Genomic DNA, 12,132 nt, shown 5'->3' with positions numbered 1-12,132 from the left:
AGGAAAGGAAGGGCAGGCAGTAAGTACAGACAAATCTTTTCAGAAGCTTTGCTAGAAAGAATTCAAGAGAGCAGAGATATGAGATAGTAACATAGTAACTATAATGCAACTGGGGTTACAGGAGGGTTGTTGTTGTTTTCTTTTTTTAAGATAGAGTTCTAAAGCATATTTGGTGGAAATGATCTGGAAGAGATGGAAAACTGATGATGTAGAAGAGAGATGGGACAAGTGTAGGAGGAGTTCCCTTGCATAAAGGGAGCATGGGGTCCAGCGCTCTGGGTTGAGTGGACGATGGAGGCATGGTGCCGGAGAGCCGAAGCAGGTGCATTCCTCAGTGGAACATGTGGGAGTCCTCTCTGCATCCGCTCGGAGTGAGGGAAGGGCTGAGGTATGGGAGGCTTGAAAAGGGAAGAGGATGGATGAAATCACCATCTAGAAAAGTGAAAAAGTGAGTTGGGTAGAAATATGTGGAAGGTTTTCCCAGCTAAGTGTCCATCTGCAGTTAATGTGCATTAATTTAAGTGAGATCGGTCTGGCATAGGTGTAAGTGCAAGTTGGGTTTCGACCCACAACATTATAATGGGAAGTGTGGAGGAGTAGCTGGTTGAGGGGATCCTAAGTGATCAGAAGGGTGGGGTGTAGAAATGGGAAGTGAGAGCTGATGGGCGCTGAGAGAGGGTCAGTAAATCTGAGGTCCCTGGGCACAATTGTTGGAGTTGGGGTATTAGAAAAAATGAATTGGCAAAATTAGGAGGTAGAATTGATAAACTTAGGGTCCTCATTAGTGAAAGGGGATCATATTGTGCCTAATAATCCATTCAATTTATTAATGCTGAACTAGTAACTTGGGACAGAAGACCATGTACTTCAAACTTTGCTATTTAGCTTTTTTTTTTTTTTTTTTTTATAACAAGGCATATTTAGGGAAACTATTGCTGTGTTTCTTAACCTTTGCTAATTTTACTCATTCACAGAATCTTTTTAGCCTTCCAAATTGAATACCAAAAACCACACCAAAAAGATAGTGACATAAATTTAGGAAATTACTTCTCAGTATGTGTTCTCCCCTAAATCATGAGTTACATAGCCAGCTTTCTCACTGATGTAGAAATCTCATCCTAGAGATCTTCACTGTGCTTTTCATTTCACTTTTAAAAACATTGATATTTTCCCAGTTTCTTTATGGGGTTGAAATTAATAACTTTAAAAGAAAATCCTTTGCTATAATCACATTTTCAGGGGGGCCCCCATGCTAGAGGCCAAAACTGGAGAGGCAAAATTACTATTCTCTGTGTGGTGCCCCACTCCCCTGTGGCTGAATGCCAGAAGCAATCATGAGGAAATGATGTATTACTGAAGCCTCTTGTCTGAACTTCAGGGTCACCATATCTCACTCCTCTAGCTCTAATCCTCATTCCAAAGCTGGACTCTTCCATCAAGTATAACTCTCCACTTGCACACATGAGTGGGAAAGAATAACCATCCAGCCCCCGATAGGCTGCAAGGCCCTGGAACTCCTCCCTACACATCCAAATACAAGGAGACAGTCCAGTTGAACCAACCAGTTTCTTTTAATGTTTTATCCATTTTTGGAGAAATGGAAGCTTGTTGGAAAAAATTGGAATGGTACTCAAGATGTAGAGCAGGTTACCCAACATCATGTGATCTCATTTTCCCTCAGTTTCCTTCTCTACAAATAATTGCCAATGATACTTGACCTTTCCAGCCATTGTAATTCTTCACTGGGCATCTGAAAACCTCATTGCCTCATTTCCATCTTCCAGAATACTCCTGCAATAAGCTCTTCTTAAACTATAGATTGTAGTTCATTTTGTTTTCCAGCACGTCCAAGATCCCAAGGAGGTAGCTTCCATAGGGCTGTCTTCACACAGGTGGACATAGGGAAGGTTCTTTTATAGACCAAGGCAGAGCTTAGAAACTACCTTTGCCCAAGTAGTAAGCAAAACATTGAGCTTCACATTCATTCACTCACTTCTTCATTTATTTAACATATACGTACTGAGAATCTACCATGTTCTTGGTACTTGTTGAGATACCAAGCTCAGAATAAAATAAAATAGAAGGATCCTTCCCTCAGTGCTGGAGACAGAGGGGAGGATGTGATGAGAAAAAATAGGCAATCCAGAAATTTTTTTAAAACATAATTTCAGAGAGTGAGTCCCATGAAGAAAATTAGTCAAGCAGCATAGTTTGGAGATTATGGGGCAGGAATATGGGTTGGAAGGTGGCTACTGTAGATAGAGGTCTCCTAAGAAAAGCTGTTTACTGTTGTGTATAGGGAGCTGCTGAATGTGGATTGTATTTCTGGATGATCACACTTGTTGGCAATCTGTGAATCCGAACACAGGTCTGTAAATAGGCGCTTAAAGAAGCAAATAATTCTTTTTTTTTCCTCACAGCAAAGGAGAAAGGAGAGAAGAAATTGTTTGGTTTCTCCTTCGTCCCCCTGATGCAGGAAGATGGTAGGACTCTTCCAGATGGCACTCATGAGCTCATCGTGCATAAGGTAATGCCAGTCAGATGTTGACGATGGGCCTGAATTATTAATTCATTATCTTATTACCACTCTGGAAAAGAGAAAAAAATGACTGAAAAGAATACTCTTTTGGAAGATTGCTAGCAAGGAGCATATCTTTTTTAAGGCATTGTCTCTGTATTCTATGTGATCCTAAAACCTCTTTTAAAGATGATTTATATCTTTTTTAATTTAGGTGTACATATGTGGGTAACCCTATGTGTTGACATTAAAGTCCTTTCTGTTGCCCTGAGAGGATTAAATAACCTTACAAATAAGGTTTTAAAATTTTCCGTTGCATACCTGCTTTCGGATCTAGATCTATATACCCTCAGGAGTGAATTTAGCAGAGTCATCATTACGTGTTTCTTATCCTCTGCTCTCACCAAGCAAGTAGAGAATCGGCAGTTCTTTGTCATAACAACTTTAGCGGTTGTTACTTTCTATTCTGTGCATCAAGAATTGTCATAAAAGCTTTGGGAACAAAGTATACAGCAGTAGGCAATAAAAAGAAAATTCACAAAACAAGAGCTCCTTAGAAGCTATCCAAAAATACTATTAATGAAGAAGTATAGAATAGAAATACTAGTAACTATAAAACAAAGAATTAAAAGATACAGTTTTCTCCAAAATATTTCTCCTTTGCCTTTCTCTGTCTCTGTGATCACATGACTTTCCAGACTAATCAGTTAATACCTGGGCTAACTGGTTCTGCCCACCTGCGTCTCGTCTCCAGGTTTCATCCCATCAGGGTGACCTATCTAAGGTGTGCATCTGACCAGGCCACTTCCCAATTTAACCCCCCTGAAAAACTCCTGACTTCATAGAAAATAAATCATAGGCTTCTCAGAATTGTGCAAGGCTTCCCAACCCCCTACTGCTTCACCTCTCAACATTCCTGGATTTGATGCCATGGCCACATCCAGCTCCTTCTAGTTCCTTCCCCCACTAGATGTTGGTTCTCTCTGCTTTGCCTCTGCCAATGGCACTCCTGGAGTCTTCTCTTCCTCTCCCTCTCCCTGTGGTTAACTCCTGCTCATCCTTGGATGCTCACTTTGACCACAACCTTTATCAGAAGAATGGTCCTTACTCTCTGCCCCTACTCCCTGTGTTTCTAGCTGGTCAACTTCCCTCCTCTGAGTTCTCAGGGTTTCTGCACACATCTCTTACCATTGTACTCATAATATTGTCCCATAATTGTCTGATGCTCCCTCAGTTTACTCCAATAGATTTATGAGTCCCTCAAGAATGACAACTTGGGTCACAGGGGTTCTGGCACATGGTAGATGTGCAACAAAGATTTATTGAATGAATTAAGGAGTACAAACAAAAACTTTCTTCACGTTGGGATTATTGCTAATAAAATGAGGGATGATGCACAACAACCTGGCAGCCTCCCCTGGTATGTGCATGCATGTGTATGTGCATATTTCGTTAATCATTCATTTTCTAGTTATTTGTTCAATGAATTTACTGACCACAACTACAAGTCAGTCACTATTCTAGGTACTGGAAATATAGCGGCTAACAAAATAGTTAAAGTCCCTTGTGTTTCTGTCCCTTCTATTCCTTCTACTTCGAAAAGTGACTTAAAGAAGCTTACAGTGTTAAATACAAAGATGGGGCACTGGGTGGCTCAGTCGGTTAAGAGTCTGGCTCTTGATTTCGGCTCAGGTCATGATCTCAGGGTTTGTGAGTTTGAGCCCCCCTAGATCTCCATGCTGGCAGTGTAGGAGCCTGCTTGGGATTCTCTCTCTCTCCCTCTCTCTGTCCTTCCCCTGCTTGCTCTCTCTCTCTCAAAATAAATAAACTTAAAAATTAAAAAAGTAAAATACAATACTGAGACAAAATATTTTAAACTTTTTTAATGTTTATTTCCTTTTGAGAGAGACAGAGACAGAGACAGAGACAGAGTGTGAGTGGGCAAAGGGCACAGAGAGGGACACACAGAATCTGCAACAGGCTCCAGGCTCTAAGCTGTCAGCACAGAGCCTGATGCAGGGCTCGAACTCAGAAACGGTGAAATCATGACCTGAGCCAAAGTCATACACTTAACTGACTGAGCCATCCAGGTGCCCCCAAAGACAAAATATTTTATTTTTTTTTATTTTTTATTTTTATTTTTTTAATTGAATACCTTTTAATTTATTCTTTTAAATTTACATCCAAATTAGTATATAGTGCTACGAAGATTTCAGGAGTAGATTCCTTAGTGCCCCTTACCCATTTAGCCCATCCCACCTCCCACAACCCCTCCAGTAGCCCTCAGTTTGTTCTCCATATTTATGAGTCTCTTCTGTTTTGTCCCCCTCCCTGTTTTTATATTATTTTTATTTCCCTTCCCTTATGTTCATCTGTTTTGTCTCTTAAAGTCCTCGTATGAGGGAAGTCATATGATTTTTGTCTTTCTCTGACTAATTTCACTTAGCATAATACCCTCCAGTTCCATCCACGTAGTTGCAAATGGCAAGATTTCATTCTTTTTGATTGCCAAGTAATACTTCAGTGTGTGTGTGTATGTAAATGTATGTGTGTGTGTGTGTGTGTATATATATATATATATATATACACACATATATATGTATATATATATGTATATGTATATGCCGCATCTTCTGTATCCATTCATCCATCAATGCACATTTGGGCTCTTTCCATACTTTGGCTATTGTTGATAGTGCTGCTATAAACATTGGGGTGCATGTGTCCCTTCGAAACAGCATACCTGTATCCCTTAGAAAAATACCTAGTAGTACAATTGCTGGGTCGTAGGGTAGTTCTATTTTTAACTTTTTGAGGGACCTCCAGACTGTTTTCCAGAGTGGCTTCACAAGTTTGCATTCCCACCAGCAGTGCAAAAGAGATCCTCTTTTTCCGTATCCTTGCCAACATCTGTTGTTGCCTGAGTTGCTAGTGTTAGTCATTCTGACAGGTGTGAGGTGGTATCTCATTGTGGTTTTGATTTGTATTTCCCTGATGATGAGTGATGTGGAGCATTTTTTTATGTGTCAGTTGGCCATCTGGATGTCTTCTTTGGAGAAGTGTCTATTCATGTCTTTTGCCCATTTCTTCACTGGATTTTTTGTTTTTTGGGTGTTGATAGATATGAACCCTTTATCTGACGTGTTGTTTGCAAATATCTTCTCCCATTCTGTCCGTTGCCTTTTAGTTTTGCTGATTGTTTCCTTCTCTGTGCAGAAGCTTTTTATTTTGATGAGGTCCCAGTAGTTCATTTTTGCTTTTGTTTCCCTTGCTTCTGGAGATGTGTTGAGTAAGAAGTTGCTGCGGGCAAGATCAAAGAGGTTTTTGCCTGCTTTCTCCTCGAGGATTTTGATGGCGTCCTGTCTTACATTTAGGTCTTTCATCCATTTTGAGTTTATTTTTGTGTATGGTGTAAGAAAGTGGTCCATGTTCATTCTTCTGCATGTTGCTGTCCAGTTTTCCCAGCACCACTTGCTGAAGAGACTGTCTTTATTCCATTGGATATTTTTTCCTGCTTTGTCAAAGATGAGTTGGTCATACGTTTGTGGGACCATTTCTGGGTTCTCTATTCTGTTCCGTTGAACTGAGTGTCTGTTCTTGTGCCAGTACCATGCTGTCTTGATGATTACAGCTTTCTAGTATAGCTTGAAGTCCGGGATTGTGATGGCTCCTGCTTTGGTTTTCTTTTTCAAGATTGTCTTGGCTATTTGGGGTCTTTTCTGGTTCCATACAAATTTTAGGATTATTTGTTCTAGCTCTGTGAAGAATGCTGGTGTTATTTTGATAGGGATTGCATTGAATATGTAGATTGCTTTGGGTAGTATCGACATTTTAACAATATTTCTTCTTCCTATCCAGGAGCAGGGAATATTTTTCCATTTTTTTTTGTGTCTTCTTCGATTTCTTTCATAAGTTTTCTATAGTTTACAGTGTATAGATTTTTCACCTCTTTGGTTAGATTTATTCCTAGTTATTTTATGTTTTTTGTGGTGCAATTGTAAATGGGATCGATTCCTTCATTTCTCTTTCTATTGTCTTCATTATTGGTGTATAGGAATGCAACTGATTTCCGTGCATTGATTTTATATCCTGCAAATTTGTTGAATTCACGGATCAGTTCTAGCAGTTTTTTGGTGGAATCTTTTGGATTTTCCATATACAGTATCATGTAATCTGTGAAGAGTGAAAGTTTGACCTCCTTCTGGCCGATTTGGATGCCTTTTATTTCTCTGTGTTTTCTGATTGCTGAGGCTAAGCCTTCCAATACTGTATTGAATAACAGTGGTGAGAGTGCACATCCCTGTCATGTTCCTGACCTTAAGGGGAAAGCTTTCAGTTTGTCCCCATTGAGGATGATGTTAGCGTTGGGTCTTTTATATATGGCTTTTATGATCTCGAGGTATGATCCTTCTGTCCCTACTTTCTTGAGGGTTTTTATCAAGAAATGATGCAGTATTTTGTCAAAAGCTTTCTCTGCATCTGTTGAGAGGATCGTATGATTCTTGTCCTTTCTTTAATTGATGTGATAAATCACATTGATTGTTTTGGGGATATTGAACCAGCCCTGAATCCCAGGTATAAATCCCACTTGGTCATGGTGAATAATTTTTTTAATGTATTGTTGGATCTGGTTGGCTAATATCTTGTTGAGAATTTTTGCATTCATGTTCACCAGGGAAATTGGTCTATAGTTCTCCTTTTTAGTGGCGTCTTGGTCTGGTTTTGGAATCACGGTGATGCTGGCTTCATAGAAAGAGTTTGGAAATTTTCCTTCCATTTAGAAGTCAGTAAGACAAATAGAGTTCAATGTACTAGAACTAAAATGATCTGTTTATCTCACCATTAGGTGAGAGGTGCTTTATGTAAGATATATGACAGGCGATGTCTTTAGCTACAGTTTTCCAAAAAGCATAATGGTACTTTGTATGAGTGTTTGTGATACTGCCTCTGTGTAACATTAAATCTTGACCCAGAAAAGGCAGGGCTAAGGTCATTAAAACTGAGCTTCCAGCTTCCTAATAATATATAGAAGAATGGATCACTTTCATATGGCATATCAAGTATGGGCTTTCACACCTACAGGTCAGACAGTGTTTTGGGGCAGGTGCTAAGTGTCCAGTCAAGTCCAGGTTGACTCCTCTAAATGAGTATGAATAATACCAAGATTCATAGTTGATTTTTAGAGACATCATTACACCTAAAATGCCAGGTGGACAGGGAGTGGAGCTTGCTTCTCCGCAGAAGCATTGAGGAGCTCAACTGGTACCGACTTCCAGACAGAGAACCACTTTTTTTCTGATACCAGTTGCCTGTCATGGGCCTGCTGGCAAGGGCAAAACTTTTCTCAGAAGTAGAGCTTTGAATCTGCTCAAGCCCTTATACAAATTTTCATGGGCATGTTTAGAATTCCGATCCATAAGGCATAGGAAAATTCATTTATTTGAGCTTGAGCAATTTAAAAGACAGGTGTTCCCAGTGATCTTCCTCGACCACAAAGGAGGCCCAGGATGATGTCTGTAAGTTGTCTAATTTTGGGCAGACCTACTTTGAGTAGACCCATCAGGAAGCATTAGTTCCATAGAAGAACCATAAGTAGCTATGTTGTCTTATGATTAGGGTTATTCAATGTTGCTTATTTGAAGAGGTGTGGGATACTTGCCAACTCTAACAACTTTTGTTTTTAGTCTAGTTGATGCCATGGTTTTCTTTTTCATAGTACTGAGCCAGCAAGTTCACTTTCAGCCTGAGGCCACTTGGAGTTTATGATTGTAAAACCATATTATGAGCATAATGCTTATCCTTCTCCCATGGCAGGAGGACACACAGCATGCTGATAATTGCAGTCTTGAATTTACTATTTTAGAAAAAGTAGAAAAGATAGGAGGAGGAGGAGATTTCAAATCATTGAATAAAAAAAATAGCCCATTTAATAAGTAGTGATGAGATGACCACGATGGGTATTGGAGCAAAAGAGCTACCTTGCTTCTTCTAACAAAACAAGTTTCAGATTAAAGGTAAAAAAAAAAAAATTACAAAAGCCTTAAAAATATGACTGAACATTTTATAATATTCAGGTAAGGAGGGCTTTTCTAATAATGGCTCACAGGTTAGAAATCAAGTACAGAAAAAAACTTGTCAGTTTGACTGTATAAAATTTAAAACTTCTTTGTTGATGAAACCATCGTAGTCAAGGCAGAGAGAGACATGAGAAGCTCTGACAGTGGGAACACAGCTTAGAAAGGGTGGCTGTTCCCAATTCACCGTGAATTCTTCCAGATCAGCCCCCATGAGAGCTGTTGGCAAGACTGCACCATTCTGCCTGTCACACCACTTCCCTCTACTTAGCAGAGAAGACAGAAGCTGTCGGACAGGATCTTGCCTCACTTCCTGTGCTGTCTCCTTTACCACCTGCAGGCTTATCTGCCTCCTTCCCTTCCCTCCTGCATCCTGTCTCAGATGACGGGACAAGGCTCCTTCTCTCCAAGGGTCATTCTTCCACCTGCTTCCTTCAGGATCTTCCTCCCTCCTGACTCCCTGGAGACTCTGCTCCTCCCAATGTCCCCTCTTCCTCCTGCAACTGTGTCTGCTTCCTTTCTTCTGGCAGTATTCTCTCAGATTAATAAACCTGCTCAAGCCTATTTCTTAAAAACAAAAACAAGACTTTTTAAATAGCCACACAGTCCTCCTTCCCTTCCCACCATGGTCTGTGTGCATGAAAGGCCAGTCTTCCTTCACTGTCTCCACCTTCCTGCATTCCATTTGTTCCTCACGCTGCTTCTGTCCCCACAGCTCAAATGAAGTTTCTCCCTCGAAGTCACTAGTGCCCATCCTGGGTCACATAACTCTTGTTTTACCACTCACTGTGAGAGAAATTTAAAATGCAACACCTGTAAAATTCAAAAAATTAAAAGTAAACTGATAAGTTTAGCATAAAAGCATGCCATGCTGAACAGAAAAAGGAAAAGAAGGCTAAGGTCACTTAATAGGTGGACTTGGTCTTAACACTGAAGGTTATTAATGTGACGTCCAGAAAGCCCCTTCATTCTAACAGATTATACCAGCATATCTTCATTCTTCCCACAGTGGCTAAAGCCACTGGCCGCTTTCAGAATCTTTCCTTACTTCCTTGTAACATGTAACACTATTGATTACCCTTCCTAAAAACCCACATTCCTTGGTCTGCTTTACAATGTTCTCCTGAGCTCCATCCTTCTTCTCCTTTGAGGACCTGTCTCTCTTTATCCACCCTTTACGTGTGGGTGTTATCACAGCTTTCATCCTTGGCCAACGTGTGTGACTTCTATAATCTAAAACCGTCTCAGGCTATTCCATGGGTTAGCTCACCACGTCTCTGCTGATAGGAGCCACACTGGATTTCCAGCCCACAGCTTTTACCAGCCTACTAACCATCTACATCTGGCTTCGCCAGGGACACCTCAAACTCAGCAGGTCCCAAACTGAGCTTTCCTCCTGCCCCCACTCATTGCCGGCTATGGACAGAAACCCACAGTTTTCCTTGGCTTTTCACATACATCCTCCATATATAAATAGACGGTTGCAGAACTTCTCAGCTCTACCTCTTTGGCTGTACTTAATCTAGGGAATTGAAACCAGAGGTGAGTATTGGAATCACCTTGGGATTTTCCTAATTGAGAGGTTTAAGGCAGTTCTGAGGCTTTTTGTTTTTAAGTTTATTTATTTATTTATTTTGAGAGAGACAGAGACAGTGTGGCGGGGGGGTGGGGAGAGAGGGAGAGAGAGGGAATCCCAAGTAGGCCCCTGCTGCCAGTGCACAGCCCGACGTGGGGCTTGAACTCATGAAACTGTGAGATCGTGTCCTGAGCCAAAACTAAGAGTGAAACGCTTAATTGACTGAGCCACTCAGGTGCCTCCTGAGGCCTTTTTGCATTGAAAATTCCCATGCTGCAGCCTTACTAAAGTGCATATAGTTGTCACAATATACTTGTGCCATAAAAAAAAGAAAAGGTTGTTTATAAGACATTTTAGACTCACAGAAGAATTGCAAAAAATAGTACTGAAAATTCCCATATACCCTTCACCTAGCTTCTCCTTATTTAACATCTTACATAACCTTAGCATATTTATTGAAACTAAGTTAACCTTTGTGCTGTTGCACTTAATTGCCATGGCTCCATAGTCTCATGTATGTGCTTTTATTCTCCCGGTGCCTTTATATCTACCATTTCTTCTACATAAAATGTCACTCCCTCATTTGCTTGGCGAGCCTCTGATTCTGTTTGACTGAAGTCAAACAGCCCCTCTTCCATGAGGCCTGATTTCCCTTCCCCAGCAGGGCTGGAACCCAGTGGCCCTTGTCACAACTTTGTCATGGGATGGTGCAGAGGCCAGATGCATAATTCCCTCAAGGACAGGGACTTTGTTTATTTCTTTGGTACATTCTTAATACCAAATTAAAGGACTGGCAAATAGGAATTTAATCAATTTTTAATAATATCCTTCAGGATGGCTAATTATACTGAAAGAGTCCCTAAAAGAAGGTATTTTGCTGCCACAACTATTTAAATCTGGTTATGATTAACGGGTAAAATATATAGTGCCAACTGGATTGTCTAACTCACTGTATTTTTTAAATTTAATTCTTTACTTTCTGTAGATTACAGACCCTTAAGTTGATTAATGCACTCTGGATTTCAGTATGTGTTTATTTCTGCATAAATTATAGATATGTTCATCGCTCCATCACATAGCTTATATTATTGCAGATACCCCGTTTCTGGAACACTGCTCAGGACTGACCAGGGCAGCTCTCTTTCACACAGCTAAAATGGTGGGCCAAACAAATAGTCTCTGGCACAATGCACCATTCATTGCTCTATCAACTGGCTTCAGCCCTGGCCCGAGGAATAGTCTGTGAGCCAAGCTGTGTCATCTTAAAGCAGATTGAGACCACCACCGCTTCCCAGAACCTGCTTTTAGTTCTTCTGGGAGAATCTGAGCACATTTGTCCTGTCAGGTCTGATTTTAATCTCAAGTGTAGTCAAGCAGAGGGCTGGTTCTTACTTCTTCCTGTGTAATTTGTAATAAATTAACTTCATGCCATTTTGAGATGAGTCGCACAGATCCCAGCCTATCGAGGCAAACACAGAGAATTGTCCTTTACTGTGACAATGACATTGTTTTGTTCCTGTAATCCAGCAGCAGCCTCAAGAGGCCGTGGTCATGTTGCCTCGTTTCTCCCAGAAAGAGTGGCTCAGTTAATTGTCCCCTCGTCTATCATCATATATCCGTAACACAGGTAATACATTAGCTGTGTCTGTCACCAGGGAACAGGGACAACAGGGTCTTATTATTCTCATGTCCTCATTGCCTTGTTCCATGCCTGCATAGGATTTATAGAAAAAAGTTGTCCTTGTGCCCAAACCAAAACAGTTGTTGCGCGAGCGTCCCCAGAATGCGAGCGATTCATATTTCACCACTCATCTAGTGTAGACGTATAACTGGATTGTACCATGGTGACAAAACCACTTTTCAATATATGTGGTACAGCTTGGTGGGAAGCTGCAGCTTTCTGGTGGTCAGCCTCAGACTCAAGAGCATTCCAACACCCAACCATGGCTCTTGTACCAGTATTT

At 40.7% G+C, this 12,132-nt stretch overlaps 1 protein-coding gene across 2 annotated transcripts in view; it reads left to right on the top strand.

The window, feature by feature from the left end:
• DOCK4 (dedicator of cytokinesis 4) overlaps positions 1 to 12,132 on the top strand; it is a 430,038-nt gene that overhangs the window by 272,257 nt on the left and 145,649 nt on the right. For both annotated transcript variants that reach the window (XM_049641704.1, XM_049641705.1), the window contains one exon: positions 2,421 to 2,527. In XM_049641704.1, coding sequence (XP_049497661.1) covers positions 2,421 to 2,527 — 107 coding nt within the window. The remainder of the gene's footprint in view (positions 1 to 2,420; positions 2,528 to 12,132) is intronic.

Source organism: Panthera uncia, chromosome A2 (assembly GCF_023721935.1).
Source record: "Panthera uncia isolate 11264 chromosome A2, Puncia_PCG_1.0, whole genome shotgun sequence".
NCBI classification, from domain to species: domain Eukaryota; kingdom Metazoa; phylum Chordata; class Mammalia; order Carnivora; family Felidae; genus Panthera; species Panthera uncia.
Note: the sequence above shows the minus strand (reverse complement) of the source record. Positions and strands in the feature narration are given on the sequence as shown.